General features: G+C 42.5%; 1 protein-coding gene across 1 annotated transcript in view; it reads left to right on the plus strand.

Moving 5' to 3' along the window:
- Positions 1-699: 699 nt before the first annotated feature.
- The window catches only part of SOS1 (SOS Ras/Rac guanine nucleotide exchange factor 1), a 156,909-nt gene continuing 137,528 nt past the window's right edge, over positions 700-20,080 (plus strand). Inside the window, exon 1 of the mRNA XM_068232174.1 lies at positions 700-1,490. Within this exon, the coding sequence (XP_068088275.1) occupies positions 1,404-1,490 (87 nt within the window). The 5' untranslated portion in view covers positions 700-1,403. The remainder of the gene's footprint in view (positions 1,491-20,080) is intronic.

Here is a 20,080-nt window from a genome sequence, read left to right on the forward strand (position 1 = left end):
AGTTTATTGCATATGCCTCCCAACCCTCCACTTTCCTTGATTTTTACGCTACAAATCCCTGGAAGACAAAATCAGAGAGAGAGGAAGGGAGGAAGAATTACACTCCCTGATTGATGTATAGACATGCAGTAGTTTAGCCCTGCACTTTATTGTGATTTCTGCGTGAAAACTAAATTTTTTTCCAGGACTTTTGCCATGTATCCCACTTTGCCATGCCCCCCTGGTGTTAGACCCCTTGAAACATCTTTTCCATCACTTTTCTGGCCAGCATAATTTTTTCTAGTTTTCCAAGTTCGCCTCCCCATTGAAGTCTATTGCGGTTCATGAAAGTTCGCGCAAACCGAACATTTGCGGAAGTTCGCGAACCCGAAAATCGGAGGTTCGGGCCATCTCTAGTGGTCACTACCAAATTGGTGAGTTTGCCATCATTTATTGAAGGCGCAAAGCTAGTCTATGAGGCTTCCAGCTGTGACTCCTCAACTAGCCCAGCTCCACAAGGACATGGTAATATATACTTTATGGACAGAATGATAATAATCCATTCCGTTATCCCATTGTTACACCTCGAGGTTTTGGAACGTGGAGATAACAATAAAGCTGTTGTTGAAAAAAAAATTGTGTGTTGTGGAGGATTGGGACAGGGAGAGAGGGCCAGGCCAGCTGCTGTCACGTGACGGGAGCAAGTCCGCCCTCCGGGCCTCCCAGAGTAGCGCAGGCGCAGTGGGAAACTATTCTGAGGGCCGCGGAGCGTAACTGTCGGGAGAGAAAGCTGGGGAAAACAATAACAATAATAATACGAAGCAGAGGAGGGTGACCCGGCTGCTGTGTATATGTGACGCCGAGCTGTGGAGGAGGAGAGGCGGCCTGTGAGGCGGAAGGGGTGGCGGGGGAGCAGACGGAGGGAAGGGAGGGGAGCCGGGGTGTCTGCTGTTGGCTGCCATCACACGGTAAGCGGAGCCTGGCCGAGCTCTGCTACCGCTCTCTATGCCTCGGGTCGGAGCTGAGCCGAGAGTGATCTTTCCATTGTCTGCCTTGTCACACGGGCCGCCTGCTGTGTGTGGGCCCGAGAGGGCACTATAGGCCTTCTGTGTCACCTGTGCCATCCAGCAGTGCCCAGCCTCTTCTCCCCCTGGATGTACAGATATTATGTGCAGCCTGCCACCCCCCAGCGGTGTCCATGAGCCGCCCCCCATCTCCTCTCCCCTTAGGGGTGCTGCTGTGTGCCCCCTGTCCCTCCTCCATATGCTGCCCCTGCTGAGGGGCATCTGTCACCCCAGCCCCCTCCGTATGGACAATCTCCTGCCCTGAGCTTGGCCTCTGGGACGTGTGACAGCTCCGTGCCTGGACCCAGCCTACCTCCCTGTGTCCCTTGTACAGCACAGATCTGGAATAAAGGCCAAGTCATGCAGGCTCCCCAGCTTCAGTACGATTTCTTCAGCGAGGAAAATGCCCCTAAGTGGAGAAACCTCCTTGTATCCTCCTTGAAGAAGGTGAGATTTTTGTTGTTGAAATTTCCTCCAGCCAAGGAAGCCGATGCATTTTCATCTTTTTCTTCTGTGTTGTTACTGGTGATGTCATCATCTGAAGCACTTTTGCTTAATCTGTATTCCATGATTACTTTTTTTGGGCCCCTGGATTATCAGGAATTTCATTCATTCCTCTTTGGTTTTAGTGGGAGCTTGTCTTACCAGTAGCAAGCTGTTGTGGAGCAAATGCCACTGACGTTCTGTATTTTGTTTTAAAAATGGATATTCACCTGTTGTAATTATTAAATGAACATTTTTTTTGCCACTGGATATGTGTTGATGAATTGTCAAATTGTTGTGACTTCGTTTTGATGAGTAGCTTCACAATTTGCTTATTTACTAAATGGGTGGCGATCAGCGCGATCACCTAAACATAAAATTTGTGTTTTTGCAGAAATAACTGCATTTCATCTTTAAGTGTCTAACAGTTTCAATGATCACCATGCCGCAGTATCACCACTACTCTGTGATGACACTATTGCTACTATTTTACAGTGGCGAGTGGCGACTACCATTATTTATAAAGTAGGTATCAGTCTAATTGACTCTTTCAATTCACCATTTTCGTTGTACTGAGCACTGTAAGTAGAATTGGAAAACAGCATTGGTTTTTTTTTTTTTTTTTTTTTACCCTTTTGTCTTATAACCTGTCGGCCACTTTTCCCATGGATCGCTACTTTGAGAATTAGCAAGAAATGTCTGTAATTAACGTTAATGGGTCATTTACCACTACAGTACTATTTTTTTTTTCTTTTCAAGACTGGGTCACGGCTGGTGATCTGTTACTGCATTCAGGTCAATGGAAATGCATATTGCCAGTTATACCGGTGATCAAGAAGTGACACTGACCAAAATATGAGCACCCTTTTGTAAATGGGATTTTTGACTTTGGATATAGTAAAAAGTGTGATGTGCATGCGTCATGTGTCAGTATGAAACCCATGGTCAGCTGCTCTCTTCAGGCTGGTTGCAAGTGAGCTGATGCCTAATAAAATTTGTAAGACCAGAAGAATAGCATCGGCGCTGGACTGTACAGTACTATACAGTATTGTACAAATAAGCAGGCTGGGAAAAATGAGGAATACTGTGAATGTAAACAAGGGGAAGCAGCATTACCACTTCCACTTTGCAATCACCAATTAAAAGTATATTCACAGTTCTCCCATGGGATTGTATGCACTCCCGGGTATCTCTTCCCTTGTTAGCGATGACGCTTCCGGTAATGTGTGGAGCGCAATACAGGCTACTTTCACTCATTGTGCGGATCAGAGTGGGCCTGCTCTCTGCAAAACTAAGGAGAGTGGAGAGGAGAGTGCTAAGTCCCGCCTGCGGAGGTATCGGGGCCAATCGCAACAATAAAGATGCATGTGGCTTATCGTGATTGGCTGCATTTTGATGAGGTGTCATGATTGGCTCAAGTGTGAGCAGAAAGTTTTGCAGGACACTTGCTGCAAGTCTCACGTGGACATATCTGAGCCACTCTCAGGAAGCGAGTGGTTGCCTCTATTCAGTGACTGCTGCAATTTGTAAGGAGCCCTGGATACCGTACCAACAACTTGTCCAGCCTCACTAAGCAGGCTTAAGGTATACTTAACCTTGTAGTCCACCAAATGTGCAAGTGCTTGTACTGTAACACCAATGGCAGGACATAATTGGTCCTTTGCAGCAGAGAATGTACCAGGCCATGCTGGGCCATTTCTATGACAATTCCTGATGCAGTAAACACTTTTCCTGGTCCCTTGGACCTTATTATAATTAAATTATACTGTATTCTATTTTATAGATGTGGAGAACAAAGGCAGGGATTCAACCCTACCCAGTGAGTCTGATTTATTAAAATTTCCTCCATGATGGGGAACCCAAGTCATCATATAAAGCTGGCTGGTATATATTACATAGTGTCTGTTAGGTGCCAGAAGTGGTTCACATATAGTAATAATTAAGTACTATGAATAAAAGCAGAATGCCATGAATTCATTAAAGAAACTATTTGCAGTGGTTACAAAAGTAGGAATGCTAATTCATTTCCTTTTCAACATCCTTCATTATCATAGAATGTTAGTTGTGAATATGTACTTTTTTTTTGCACATTTGTATGATTAAAACCACATGATGTTGGCTGTATAAGTGTACATTATACTAAAATTGCATACGGTGTGCAGAAAAAGAGCCGGCACACTGCATCTTTGTTGATAAGATGGCAGCAACATGGCTCAGCATGCAGTGTGCAGGGAGATAGGCAGCACTGTCTGATGGACACACTAATGTGCAGCACAGCAGTGCCTTCTTACAATGCACTGCTGCATGTATACTCAGTGCAACACAGACCTGTCCCATTAAGCATAGTTGAATGGGGCAGCATGGCAATGAAGAGCAGTGCAGGTGCCAATCTTTTGTGTACAACGCATGGTCATCTGTGTTGTTGAGCAAAGTGCAGTGTGTTCAGATGCTACGCAACGCATATCAGTGTGTGGTAAGCAGGGATATTAGACTGCACTGTCTGAGGGCACAGTTGGTTGGTGCACAGAAGTGCGTAACGACAACGTGCTTGTACAAGCATGTCCATGCACAAAGCAACACTTTTTCATTCAGTTTATTTGAAAGGAGTGAGTGCTGCAAAGACGAGCACTGCAGGTGCTATGTGTTTTTGTAAAACACTTGGCAACCTGCATTGGAGAGCATGAACATGATAGTGTACTTGGGCCCTAAACCAGCTGTCTTATTAGGCCTTTTTTTTTTTTACATGAATGGCTGAACTGCTTGTTTGTCGAGCAGTTCAGCAACTGGCCACAAGCGCTGTTCAGCAATGGTTACATGCAGCTGAATGGCAGTGTTTAGTAACACCGTGGCTTGATATGCAGTGGCGTTACTCGGCAACAACCTCATGTCGCATCTGAGCACGGCAACCGCCTAGCTCAGATGCAACATTATGGCGGACTACCTGTCCACTGCCTGTACCAAGCACTAGCAAGTGCCACTGGACAGGAGCAGCTGACAGGTGGTGCATGTGCTGCCTTCAGCTGCTCGTAGAAAAGAGACATCCTTCCTTACATGTCTTGTAGATCAGGTTTGATCCCTGATTTGCTATCCTTCGTGTACATTTTCTCTTCTGCTTCCAGTGCACAGTCAAAGCATATTCATACACCATCTACTTTCAGGTATGGCAGTGTAGTTTTTACTCAGAAATGGGAAGAAAAAGGCAGGTTAAAGTGAGAGGCATGGGGAGCTGGCAGGGTGCAGAGACATTAAAGCTGGCGTGCAGGCTGCTTTGCAGTAGGTAATAGTCATCTAGTGCAGTGTTCTCCGCAGATTTTTTTTTTCCAGGCAGGTGGCATGAAAAATTAGCCGGGCGGGAAAGGGAAATAAAAGGCCTGTCAATTCCATAGGGGAAAATTGTCCCCAGAGCTTGCTGATGGGCCTCTAAGTACGCATAGTGCTCCCTCCAGTACCCTTGCAGAGGAATGGGCTCCTCTGACAAGATTGCTGAGTGCTTGAGTGCTACTGTGTGTGCACATTCATGTACGCACGCACGCACGCACGCACGCACGCACGCACGCACACACACACACACACACACACACACACACACACACACACACACACACACACACACACACACACACACACACACACACACACACACACCCTCAAACAAGAGAAGCTTACCTCTGGTATGGCAGCAGCAAGAGGGGAGGGGGGGGCAGTCAGGAAAGGAATGAATAATTAATAAGGGAAATGTTACTTTGTAGAGGAGATGAAAAATTATCTCGTGGGAGAAAGTTCAGGAGAAAAGTAAATTGCATATGGGCCATGAATTTTCATGACTTCCCATTCTTAATGCATACGTTTTAATAGTGGGTTGGCCCAATATCAGTTTCAACTCTTCTGAAATGGATTTCCACAAGTTTTAGGAAGGTGTTTCTTGGAATTGTTGACTATTCTTCCAGTAGAGAATCACGCACTGGTGTTGGGCAAGTCTCCACTAATTCCTCCCAAAGGTGTTCTGTTGAGTTAAGGTCAGGGCTCTGTGTAGGCTAGTCAAGTTCCTTCACACCAAACTCGTTCATTGATGTCTTTATGGACCTTGCTTTGTACACTTGTGCACAGTCATGTTGGAACAGGAAGTGCCGTCCCCAAACTGCTCCCACAAAACTGAAACTATAAAATTTGTCCAAAATGCTTTGGTATCCTGAAGAGTGCCTTTTACTGGAACCAAGCCCAACCCTTGAAAATCAAACCCACAATACACTTGGTGCAACAGAGTCAGGCAAGTGCTGTTCTCCTGGCATCTTCCTAACACAGACTTGTCTATCGGATTGTCAGACAGAGAAGCGAGAAGTCTTACTGCAGAGAACATGTCTCCACAACCAGTCCAGTGGCAGCATGCTTTGATTTTATACACCTGGGGCCATGGAATTGATTGAAACAACTGCACAGTAATTGACATTTAAAAGGTTAATTTTCTTACCCCTTCACTTTTTCTCTCTGAAAACAAGGTTAAAGTGACCCTGAGATGGGGCCACAGCAATAAAATATACATACCGTGGGCTTCCTCCAGCCCCCTCCGGACTGATTGCTCCTACGCCGTCCTCTTCCAAATCACCATTGTTCTGCAATTGGCCCTGAAAAGTCCTCCAGTCCAGGCCAACTGCGCATGCGCTCCCGCCACATTCATGCCGCATAGCAGCAGTATAGTTACAGTAAACTCTCATTCCTGGGCTCTTGACACATAGCAGTCAGTGCAGAGACTTCTGGTCAATGATCAGACTGGGGAAGAGCAGCAGTGCAAGTGAGAACAAGTGACTCCTCACCCTCTGTTATCCATACTAATGTTTGCTGGAGGGTACTGCCAGAAAGCACAAAAGCACAGCCTCTGGATACTGATAAGCGGCTCTGGTTGCTTTATTTTCACTGTAACAATGTTGTATTCTATTAAGATGTGACTGAAAAATCTAAGCTTTAGATGGGTGGTACTAGGGTGAGGTTTCCCTGTTCATTAGTTTGCCCTAAATGTCTATCAAGGCAGAACATAAGGATGCAAACTGTGCCCCTCATAATCATGTCCATGCTATCCGAGCAAGGCAGGAAGTATTGATCCTTTAAGAAAAATTATATGTGAACTTATTCAGCCCTGTAAAATATCTTCAAATCCTCAAAACAAGTACACCTCAGATATCTGAAACTTAGTTAACCAGAACTCCGTCATCCACTTCACCTCTCCCAGCTTGATCGTCAGACCTTCATCTTGGTAATCATGATGCGCTGTCTACCCAGCAAAATCTACTTCTGTAATAGTTACTTGAAGTTGAAAGAGTGAATTTCATTAAGCTGGTTGGTTGAAAATAAAGTTGACTGAATACAGGATTCGCAAAGCTGTTTGCAGCACAAATTACAGTAATAAATCTGTTGCAGTAAGTTTGCTGTGATTTGTCATTTGCTTTGCTTCAACATTGACACAGTGTGTAGAGTATAGTGTGGGACACTGTACAGTATAAGACTTGTACACATGTACAAGTGTGTGTGGGGGGCACAGTTTGTTTTTCCTTACAGTTCTTGTTTAAATGGGTGCATATTCTCACAGTAGCTTAATGATTGTCAATGAGAAAATATACACAATATTGAAAAATTATGCTGCACTACTGTGTGTTTTCCCCCCACGTGCAAAATTTGCATTTTAGTGTGAACAATTCCATTGTATTCCATTGGTTTTACAGGACACCTGAAGTGCGAGGGATATGGAGACTGCCATATTTATTTGTTTTTAAACAATATCAGCTGTGTGGCAGTCCTACTGATCTTTCATGCATCAGTATTGTCTGAATCACACACCTGGAATCAGCATGGGGCAAATCTAGTCAGACTTCAGTCAAACATCTGATCTGCTTGCTTGTTCAGGGTCTATGGCAGAAAATAATTAGAGGCAGAGGATAAGCAGGACAGCCAGACAATATGCATTGTTTAACAACTTGCTGACCGAGTGCGGTGGCAGCCCCAGGACTGCCTAACGCCCATCGGCGTGCAGTCCTGGGAGCGTGTTTTGCAGGAGTTTCCGCGTGGTGATGCGTGCGCATCTCCGTTGGATGACGGAGCTCTACTCCGCCATCAGTCTTCCAGCGACGATTGCCGCTAGGAGACTGTTAGACTGTTTCGCCGTCTATATAGTCTGTACAGCGCTGTATGGCATTTACGGCAGAGCTGTACTGGGGACAGCCATGTGACACGGCTGTCCCCCTGGGCAGCAAGATAGCGATCCACTGTCACAGCCAATCGCACTGATTGGCTGGCGGGGGGAGGGAGTTCTAAGAAAAAGTACGTATTTTTATTTAAAAAAAAAAAAAAAGAAATATTTGTTAAAAAATAAATAAAATATATACACATCCTGGGAGCTATCATAGCCTAGCAACAGAGAGCTCTGTTGGTGGGCAGAAAAAGGGGGGGAATCACTTGTGTGCTGAGTTGTACGGCCCTGCAGCAAGGCCTTAAAGCTGCAGTGGCTTATTTAGTAATAAATGGCCTGGTCACTACGGGGGTTTAAGCTGGGCTGTGGAGTCGGGGCAATTTTGGGTGCCTGGAGTCGGGGAAAAAATGCACCGACTCCTAATGAATTTAAACTGTAATTAAAATAGAAAATATGATAAAATGTTCTATTTCTCAGATAATAGTCGTCATAAATAATTTATACATACAGTAATAGCTGTGCTTAGTCCACAAAAATGAAATAAACCAATCAAAATTAGTTACTTGTGCTGCTTCAATAAAGCAGTCCCCGTATTTTTAAAGTCAGATATACACATCCGATTGTGACTGTATATATGATGTGTACACAGGAATCTCTTAAATATACTAAGTAAAATCTATGCTGTAAGTATAAAGCCTGATGTGTAGCCATTTTACTAATAGAGATGGTCAATGAGATGGAAATAATTCTGCGTTGATTCTGATTTATGCAAATGTACTTTGCTCTTTGCTCATGAAATCAAATAATTTGATATGTTAAAATTTGGTTTGGTGACTACGAATTAAATGGTACCTGAGAAGGATGAAAAGAAAAGTTATATACATACCTGGGGCTTCGTCCAGCCTGCTTCAGGCTAATCAGTCCCTCGCTGTCCACCTCCACCACCTGGATCTTCTGCTATGAGTCCTGGTAATTCAGCCAGTGAGCGCAGTCCGGCCGCATGCTGCTTTCACAGCCAGGAGCGTTCTGCACCTGCGCAATAGTGCTGCGCAGGTGTAGTACGGTCCCGACGGCTGAGTGTGTGCATGTGCATTACGCCAGACTGGCTCAAGTACCTCGACTCATAGCAGAAGATCCAGGTGGCGGAGGAGGACAGCGAGGGACTGATTAGCCTGAAGGGGGCTGGAGGAAGCCCCAGGTATGTATAAAACTTTAATTTCATCTGTCTCAGGTTTACTTTGTTACACAGTAGTACTATACTCTACATATGCGATCTCCACAGAGCTGCAGGGAATCCACTAAGAATGTTGTGCACATTGAACACAGAGGTGTTGTCTATCACCCATAAACCTGGTTCAGATTGTGCATGAAGAATGTGTAATAGAGGAAGAATCTCCTTATTCCCCTGCAGAGTACCTGCACATCACTCTTACATGTACCCACAGTTACATTGCCTAGGACCTGATAGATGTTCTTTGTTTCGGTCTGTACCTTTTACAAGTGCTCTTACCAAGGACTAGTTTTAGTCTATGACTAAAGGGAATAAATATGGCAGTCTCCATATCCTTCTCACTTCAGTTGTCTTTTAAAATTCCTAAGTGTTGGCAGTTAAGAAACGAATTTCATGTTACATACTTTCAATCAACAAGATTGTAATATGCAAATTAGAGGAGTCGAGGAGTCGGTGGAATCCTAAACTGAGGAGTCGGAGTCGGTGGATTTTTGTACCGACTCCACAGCCCTGGGTTTAAGCCCTGGTCCTTAAGTGGTTAAATAGAAATAAATATGGCAGCCTCCATATCCCCCTCACCTCAGGTGTGCTTTAAGTTTAAATGCGAATTTGCATGTGGGAAAGGCACGTGATTTTGACAAGTGTGAACACTGCTTTAGGCCTGGAACCCACTACAAAACGCTATCGCTAATCGCTAGCGTTTTGTATGAGCAGTTTGTAAGCGATTTTATGAGCGTTTTAGGGAGCGTTTTTAGAAAGTGTATCAATTTGCCAGCGGTTGTGTAGCGATTAGCGTTTTAAGGTCTGATTGGTCCTTTCAATTATTTCAAATTTTGTTACAGTGTACATTAACTTTAAAACGCTAACAAAATCGTTGCAAGTTTTGATGAGCGATTACGCCAGTGATTATATACTTTACATTGAATCGCAAATGCTAACAAAATGCTGCATGTCCTGTGTTTGCTATTTTGCTAATCGCAATCACTTCTGTGGAATTTGCACCATCCATTTACATTGGCAGATCGTTTAGGGAAATAGCTATCGATTTCTCACGCTCCCTAAACGCTCAAAAAATCACTCTAGTGGGTTCCAGCCCTGAGTGTTTTTGTTTTTTAGTTGGAGTACAATCTGTTCTAATTCCAATACACATAATTCTGCTTATAGCAAATTTCTTTGCACAGGATAAAAAAATTAGACTATTTGTGTATCAGTCTTGATTGCATATATTCCATATGAAATTAATGTCCAACAATGCTGTAAAGATATGAGTAGGTATTAAAGTTTTGATGGGCAAGATGATCATAAATGTTGAGCTGTCAGTTTCTATGCCACTTCAAACGCTAGTGACAAACGGTCATCCGCAATGGATACTGGTATATTTCCAGGTGCAAACAGGGTCCATCTAGAGATGATAGAGGTTCATTTTCATAATGGTTGTGTTGGTAAAAGTCTTTTCCCTTATTTTTGGCATTTAAATTTGTAAATTTCGCTCACGTATTTATGAATCAATAGAGAAGATCACCTGAGGGTAGCTACACACTTGGGTGCATGGAAATCGCACACATTTTTGAATGCATTTTTTTGTACTCCACACACGTTCGCATTGGTCCACAGCAACACAGGGTAAAATATGGAGAGTGCACAAGTCAATTTTGCAATGGGAAAAACGTGTTTAAACTTGGCCAATTGTGAACCTTGCCTTGCCATTGAAAAACATTGCTACTGTCCTTGTAAAACAAAAACCACTATGTATGCAGGAGGCAACATTTGTTTGCCTGGATGTTTTTTTTTGTTGTTGTTTGTTTCTGTTTTTTTATATTTGCTGCAAATGTTTTTGCCAGCTTGTTCATATTTGTTAGCTGTATTTCCTGGCTTGCATGTAGTTGTGAGTACAAGATCTTAAAAAAACCTTAGTACTTGCGAAAAGCTAGGAATGCACTATACATGTAAGTAGTAGTTCAGGTAAATTGCCGCTTTCTTCCTGATTTCGTTTTCCTACCTGTTCTCCAATGTTGTGCCCATAGATATTGGGCAAGATTTCAGCAGAAATCTTGTGTAATATAAGTAGCACCACTACTAGTTTTACTGAAAGCAGCACAAGCAATAAGCCTGTTTTATTGTGTTAAGCTGCTGCCCCACGCACTCGTCGCTCACTCAGGGCTAGTTCACACTACAAGAGCTTTTCTAAGCACTTTGTGATTTTAAAAGCTCTTGCTAATGTTATACTACGTGTGTTCTCACTGGAGCGATGTGAATTTGTTAAAATCCCCCAAAGCATTGCATTAGCAAGAGCTTTTCAAATCTCTAGCTCTTAAAAAGCTCTTGTAGATTGAATCAGCATGTATTTCTAGTTAATGCCCAGTTAATAGTATAATCAAATATTGATCAAGAATGCCTTCTTTTTTTTTGTTTTTTTTTAAAAAGAAAGGCATAGAATCCAGGCTTATCTTCTCAAGTGAGGATACTTGAAGTATCAGCCAAATACTGCTGCCCCATGATATACTTACCCGGGGCTTCCTCCGCGGCAGGCGTGGGGAGTTTTGTCTTCGAAGGAGTTGGCCTCTGCTTGACCAAGTTGCTCCGCCAGGCATATTGCTTGCAGAGCTGCCGTTTCTGGACGGGGCCTCTGTGCACACATGACTATCTGCTGAGTTGGTAGATATCGGCAGCCTCTGCCAACTTTAGTCAGGCGTGTGTACAAGGCTTTAGCGATCTGTGTGCTATATATTTTAGTAATGAGTTTTTTAATCTTTTCTAGACAGTGGTAAATGACAAACAGATTTACACATTCATAGGTTGTTAATAGAATTCCTTTCATTACTGGAAGTAATGTATGAATTTACAGCATCATGAAGAGGGGACTAGATACAGTATTAGATAAATGTAGAAAAGACATGCAAAATAATTAAGGGTGAAACAGATTCTCCAACACCTTGCTTGTTATGTGTTCGAAGCATACATAGCACGCCAGTACCTTGGTCGATACGTATAATGCAATCAATAGAAACTATTGCACCTTTTTGGGTGTTTGCTTGTTGAACAGAAGCTATATGGCATTCGGTGCTTTCTGCCAGTTTGTAGGTGTGTTCTCAAACAAGGAATTCTCACTTTGGTTATGCAGGTTTAAAGAGTTGAAAGTTTCACCACAAGGATAGGTATAAGAAGGAATTTGCAGAATGCTGGAAGGAAAATATGACATAATAGTATGTCTGAATCATTCAACATCAAGTCATCTGTCTATATTTCAGTTGGAATGTGCAGGCGAGCATACTTTTCTTATTACTTTTTTCCATTTAGTTAAAGTAGATCTATACATATAATATATTTATTAAAGGGAAGGTCCAAGCAAAAAAAAAAAAATGAGTTTCACTTACCTGGGGCTTCTACCAGCCCCATGTAGCCATCCTGTGCCCTCGTAGTCACTCACTGCTGCTCCAGTCCCCCGCTGGCAGCTTTCTGACCTCTGAGGTCAGGGCCACATTGCATACATTTTTACGCATTCCAGCTAGTGCAGGAACAAAAATGTACGCGTTGCACCACTAACGCGTAAAAATGTATGTGTTAATGTTCCTGCACTAGCGGGAATTTGTAAAAATGTACGCAATTCGGCCCTGACCTCTGAGGTCAGAAAGCTGCCAGCGGGGGACTGGAGCAGCAGTGAGTGACTACGAGTGCACAGGATGGCTGCATGGGGCTGGTAGAAGCCACAGGTAAGTGAAACTCATTTTTTTTTTTTGCTTGGACCTTCCCTTTAAGGCAAGAAGTAGATAGATTAGGCCTGCCTTTGAAACTGATGTCACATGACTTGCTTAAATACCTTTTATGGGGGTTGCAAGCCGTTAGTGAAGATCCTACTATGTATGAAGATAGCCTCAACAAGAACCAGAATTGAAGATGCAGAGGATTCTGGGAGTTACTTCACCACTTTCAAAAAACAGTCATAAAACAAAATATTTTGTGGATTGGTGATTGTAATTTTTTAAGATAAAACCAAGTTGATTAAATTGAACTGCTAATTGTTATCTCTACTTGAAAGCAGAAACTTATAACCTGGCTTTTTTTTTTTTTTTTTTTTTTTTTTTTATGGATTTCACAACATGCATGACTCGCAGTGTTCCCCAACCCTGTCCTCAAGGCCCACCAACAGAGCATGTTATGTGTAAATCCACAGAGGTGGTTAATCAGCTCTGCTGTGACACTAATTACCTCACTTGTGCATGTATGTGGTTTTCTGCAACAGATGTTCTGTTGGTGGGCCTTAAGCATCATACACACGAGACACAGATGTTACTAGAGACAAAAAAAAAAAAAAGCCAGGTCCCTCTGTGCAGCAGCCGTACTCACGGCGCACAGAGGGACAGAGATGCGGCAGAAGTTGTCGCCGAAGGACCCTTGTCCAACCCCAACCCCCCCACCCCCCCGCCGGAAGCTCTGTGTGTGGTGTATGCTTTGCTGTCGCTAGTCCGCATACACACGCAGTACGCGTGGCGGACTAGCGACAGTTGTGTCGACAGCTGTTGCCGGCGATTGGCCACGTCAATCGCCTGGCGACAGCTCCGACTGGCGACGGTGCGCGATGCTGTTTGTGGCAACAGTTGTGCCCCTTGTGTATGAGCCTTTAAGGACAGGGTTGGGGAACTCTGCTTTAGAGCATGTTTTCCTGTGGTACAATGTAGCCCCATTCATGTTAAAGGACACCTGAAGTGAGAGCAATATGGAGGCCAACATATTTATTTCCTTTTTAAAGGAAACCTGAGTTGGGGTAGGAAAGAAGCCCCCTCCAGGCTGATCGCTCATTCGGCGTCCTCCGCTGCCCCCACAATCAGCTCTGGTAAATCCGCTGGTCTGGGGCCGACTGCGCATGAACACCCTGGAGGACATCCCCTCCCCCCTAGTGGGGAAAAAAGGGGGGGGGAAGTCTGATCGCTCTGGCTAAAACCTGATCTGTGCTGGGGGCTGAAGAGCCCACCCAGCACAGATCATTAACAAATCAGCTGGTCCTTAAGTGGTTAAACAATGCATATTGCCTGGCTGTCTTACTAACCATCTGTCTCCAATACTTTTAGGGCCCGTTTCCACTTGTGCAGTGGGGATCGCCGCGGTAAAAATTCGCATGCTGATGCGAATTTTCATGCGAATTGGTAAGAAAGGAGGGAGATAGGGGGAGCTGTGGCCATCAGGACAGTTCCCCATACATGTCTGTTACCCCCGTTTCGCCTAATCTTTTTGGCTCTGGTATTCTTTAACCATTTACCGCCATCCTAACGTATTAAAACGTCATGCTTACCGCTATTAACAGCAACATGACGTTTTAATACGTCGCGCATTCCCGCCGCTGCTACCGCCGTGTGTCCGCCGCTACCGCCGCCATTACCGTCGGGATCCCGTGCTGGGCGATTGGGGAAGAGGACTGAACAGTCCTCTACCCAATCGCAGTGCCTGGAGTGAATGGACGTGACCGCGAACAGCGGCTACGTCCATTCACATAAACAGGAAATGTAACAGTTTAATAAAGTGTGTAAAAAAAAAAAAAAAAAAGTGAACACGTCCTATGAGTGTTCACCAGCGCCATCTTGTGGCCAAAAAGTATATTACACTTACAAAATACATACATTTTCAAGTATATACACATCATTAATAAAATTACACTTCCAACCCTCCCCCCCAAAAAAAACACTTGTAAAAAAAAAAAATCAGCTTAAAAAAAAAAAAAAATAGTTGCCTTAGGGACTCAGCTTTTTTTATTCTATATTTTATGGGGGAAAATTAATTTTAATTTATTACATAGGGGCTTGTAATTATGGCCAGAACAAACAGAAAAATAACCACTTATATTTCAAAATAATATACTGTCGCCATACATTGTGGTAGGGACATAATCTAAACGGTTTAATTATCGGGACCACTGGGCAAATAAAACGTGTTTGTTTTATCCACAGGAGAATGTTTAATTTTAAAACTATAAAGGCTGAACACTGAGAAATAATGATTTTTTTTCTTTTTTTTTCTGTTTTTCTCATTAAAATGCATTTAGAATAAAATAATTCTTAGCAAAATGTACTATCCACAGAAAGCCTAATTGGTGGCGAAAAAAACGAGGTATAGATCATTTTCTTGTGATAAGTAGTAATAAAGTTATTAGGGAATAAAAGGGAGGAGCGCTGACAACTGAAAATTGCTCTGGTCCGTTAGGATAAAAACCCTTGGGGGTGAACTGGTTAATGTGTTGCATTGAGTTGCATCCCATTTGCCAAAATGGGACGTGACACAACTCAATGCAATGCATTGCATTGTGTAAATAGGGCCTAAAAGGAAGTAGATATGGCAGCCTCCATATCCCTGTCACTTCAGGTGTCATTCAGTTTTCCTTGAACTGAACAGCAGCATCTTACCTGAAGCAGACTGCATGTCATGACTTTTGAAAGTACTGCATGCTGGACTTTTTTTTTTTTTTTCTAGACTGCACATTGAATTGAAAAAAAGCAGCAAATGCCCATGGGCACAATCTTTTCTACTCTATTTTATTACCATTATTATTTAGTATTTACAGTATATAGTACATCTTCTGCCGTGCTGTACAGAGTATATATGGTCTTGTCACTAATTGTCAGAGGGGCTCACTATATAATCCCTACCCATAGTCATTGTCTATGTATGTATCATGTAGTGTATGTGTCGTAGTCTTGGGCCAATTTAGGGGTAAGCCAGTTAATTTCTCTGTATGTTTTTGGGATGTAAGAGAAAACTGGAGTGCCTGGAGGAACATACAAACTCTGTGCAGATAGTGCCCTGGCTGGGATACAAACCGGGGTCCCAGTGCTGCAAGACGAGAGAGCTATGCACTTTTCCACCATGCTGCCCATGCTACTCCATTTCTCTGCAAAATATGGTTATTCAATTTATTATCTGCTCCGTTGTATGAACTGTTGAGAAAGATAGCTTCCTAGTGGGACAGGAAGGGGAAGACTCTCCCTGTAGGGACCATGATGGCAGTAAAAACACCTTACCCATTTTATCCAAATATTATAGGAAACACCACTACAATCATAAAATACCTCTAAAATGGATGGACGTTGTATGGGTCATTTTGTAATTTAATGTTTTTAAAAAGTAGCTTTCCATTTCCGTGCGACAAAAGATGCTGTCACAATATCAAACCAATATACTGTAATAATAATTTAATTTTACAGCCAGCTAAGAGCTTTCAAAGCGGATTGTACGTTTGAATTGCCCTTATTTGACACCTTTATTTCCCAGTTCCCATCATTATTAGGTCAGGTAACTGACTATTTGTCTGATATTGTTGATTTGCATGTGCAGCATTCCACAGCTCACGCAATTTGGATCTGTCCACTGATGCCACTATGTTTGTCTTGCTGAAGCAAACACAGTGAATCCAGCGCAGGAGACTTGGGCGCAGCCGGCGCCACCATAGGCCGTAATAGGAATTACGGCTGTAGCAGTGCACAAGGGAGTAACTTCGGTGCCGTCAGAAGACTGAGCTGAAGTTACTTTTAAAACACAATAATTCGGCTTCCAGCAATTGCTGGAAGTCGAATTATTTCATTCCCCACCATCCATGGCAGCCTGGAGGGGGAATAGTATTTAACACGGCCGTCAACTTGTACAGCAGCAGGATCAGCCATATACCGGTTGTATCCTGCGCCCAAGTCTCCCGCGCCGAATCCTCTCGTACGCTGCTGAAGACGTCACAACTATGTGGGAAACATCAGTGACAACCCCAGGCCCTGAAAACGGACAAGCTACTGACCCCTCTGTTTAGCGGTTGGGCATTTTGTACTACATGCAATCTCTTGCACAGCCAGTGAGTAACATAAAAACTTGGTCAGCTAAGTGTTAGTGAGTGTTGTTTTAGTGTTTTTCAGTGTTGTTTTATCATCTGGATCATGAGTTATTGATGAATTACATTTTCGGCATTGAATTACAATCTATAAATGTGGATTTCTTATGTCAGCGCTACTGGGAAGTCACTGTCTCTGTTGGCAAGCGTGTAGTGTTTGTGGTCTGGGTTGTTGAATGGTATATTAAAGGATTTGCATTGCCAGATCAGTTTTCTGTACGTGGCCATTATTGAAGTAAGAATTCCCTTGGTATTGTCATTGTATTGGAGAATATTTGGAGACAATGGTATAGATTGTTCTATACTGGATTTGTAAGCAATGTTCTGTTAATATGCAGTATAATATTTTAACTCTTGCAGGGTTATACTGAAATATGGGAGAAATAATACTTGGTTAGTAATTGGCTGTTATGTCAGGGCTGATCACATCCAATGTAGCTAACAAGAACCTGAGGTGAGAGACATGTGAAAGCTAACTGCCCTGCTGAACCCCTGTCTCTAATACCCTTAGCCATATACCCTGAACAAGCATGCAGATCAGATGTTTCTGACAAAAATCTGACAAGGTTAGCTGCATGCTTGTTTCAGGTGTGTGATTCAGACACTACTGGTGCCTGAAAGATCAGTTGGATGCCAGCCTACTGGTATTGTGTAAAAGGAATAAATACGGCAGTCTCCATATGTCTCTCATCTCAGTTGCCTTTTTAAAAATTACAACTAGCACCAAACGCAAGTTTTTCTGTGTTTTTCTTGTGCAAATTCATCTTCGTCTTCAGCGACATGATCTGCAGAGACATCACAAGTGCATAGACTGCACTGTGATGTCCCTATCTATACGTTGCAATTCACAGCAGAATCCCTACAGGTATTTTCCCTACAGGTATATGTTAACATTTTGGTTTATCAGTAGATGTCACTTTTGCTGCAGTTTATTTACAGTTATACTTAATGATATGCTGAGGTGATATTTTTTAAAGCTTTAAAGGATACCACAACTGACATGTGACATGTTGAGATAGACATGTGTATGTACAGTGCCTAGCACACAAATACCTATGCTGTGTTCCTTTTTTTCTTTCTGTGCCTGAAAGAGTTAAATATCAGGTATGTAAGTGGCTGACTCAGTCCTGACTCAGACAGGAAGTGACTACAGTGTGACCCTCCCTGATAAGAAATTCCACCTATAAAATACTTTCCTAGCAGAAAATGGCTTCTGAGAGCAAGAAAGAGATAAAAAGAGGAATTTCTTATCAGTGAGGGTCACACTGTAGTCACTTCCTGTCTGAGTCAGGACTGAGTCAGCCACTTACAGACCTGATATTTAACTCTTTCAGAGAGAGAAAGAAAAACAAGGAACACAGCATAGTTATTTGTGTGCTAGGCACTGTACATACACATGCCTATCTCATTATGTCACATTTCAGTTGTGGTATCCTTTAAAACTGGTAGAACCATCAAACTTATCCAAGTAATAAGAATCTGGTTTATTTCACCGAGTACAACATGGGTTGTACCCGGAAATTGGTTTTGATGGTACAGTCTCATACAGTATGGTGCCATACAGTAACAGACAGCATGGTGCAGCATTAAAGGTAACAGTAGAAACAGCGAGTATACAAGGTTAGGCATAGATAAAAGATATGTGAAAGAGAGGACTGAGGGGCAATCTGCTTTCACATGCTCTGCAACGATAAATTAATTAGATGCCCCACAGTCTGTCTTTGGACAAGGGCTGAGAGAGTAGACAAAAAGAGAGTTGCAGCAGAACCTGGATGGTTAAAGTTCTGGTTAGTAGCCTGGCTTGTGCAGCTGTGCCAGCGGGATCCAGAGAGCTATAGTAACATTTTGGTTCTAGTTAAAGGATACCACAACTGACATGTGGCATAATGAGATAGACATGGGTATGTACAGTGCCTAGCACACAAATAACTATGCTGTGTTCCTTTTTTTCTTTCTCTGCCTGAAAGAGGTAAATATCAGGTATGTAAGTGGCTGACTCAGTCCTGACTCAGACAGGAAGTGACTACAGTGTGACCCTCACTGATAAGAATGTCCCCCTTTTTTATCTCTTTCTTGCTCTCAGAAGCCATTTTCTTCTAGGAAAGTGTTTTATAGTTGGAATTTCTTATCAGTGAAGGTCACACTGTAGTCACTTCCTGTCTGAGTCAGGACTGAGTCAGCCACTTACATACCTGATATTTACCTCTTTCAGGCAGAGAAAGAAAAAAAGGAACACAGCATAGTTATTTGTGTGCTAGGCACTGTACATACCCATGTCTATCTCATTATGCCACATGTCAGTTGTGGTATCCTTTAAAGCGGAATGAAACCCAGCATTTCTTCTTTGCTCTAAAAAATTATTTACAGCGTATTGTATACAACCAGCATTTCATTTTTACTAGAACAGCGTTCAAAGGGTAACACACAGGACTTGAAAGTTCAGTGCAGAGAAATCTGGCCGCATCCGAAGGGGAGATAATGTTATCTTGTGTTTACTTAATTGTATCGAATGAGGAATGTGACACATTCTCTGACTGTGCAGAAGCTCCTGGACACAGACAGAAACTCAAAGCATTTCTGCCTTCAATACATAATAAATAAAACCAGTTATGAATAAAATGCAAAGTCAGCTCTCAAAGCAAAAAACTGTACTTTTGGGAACTTGTAATCTTCTAAATGAATAATAATACTTATGCACAAATGCAAATATGATAACCGTATGTAACTGTATATAAAAAGTAGGAAAACGTTTTTTTATTGATTATGATGTCAGGGTTTTATACCGCTTTAAGGAATTGTATAGAAAATCAATAGCTGGTATATGTTTTCTCTTTTGTTAACTTGCCATACATACGGTATATGTTGTTGACTTACCTGTATTTGTTTTAAATAAAGCTTGACTTGCTGTATAATAGGTATGTCAATGTCATTATCTATGGCAGAAAGAATTTCAAGGCTTTTTTGGTTGCCTCTATAGTTCTCCATCATCGTGTCATGTTCCAGTCTCACATACTCAGATAAGAAAAAAATCGAGAGCTTGGTGATCAACTATAAATTTTGGCTACCTGACTTGTAGGCTTTATATAGCTTTGATGTAGGTGAACTTTCAAGAGCAGATCAGATTTTCAAAAAAATAAATAAAAAAAACTGCATTTCACTATGAAATGGAAAAATGAAATCATACATGAATCAGTAAAAAGTAATGCACATTAGGAATTGCATTTAGAGGGTCGTCCTTGAATTTGATTGATAATCAACGAAGAAACATTCAACAGAAGCATGCT

The sequence above is a fragment of the Hyperolius riggenbachi genome, chromosome 4 (assembly GCF_040937935.1).
Source record: "Hyperolius riggenbachi isolate aHypRig1 chromosome 4, aHypRig1.pri, whole genome shotgun sequence".
NCBI classification, from domain to species: Eukaryota; Metazoa; Chordata; class Amphibia; order Anura; family Hyperoliidae; genus Hyperolius; species Hyperolius riggenbachi.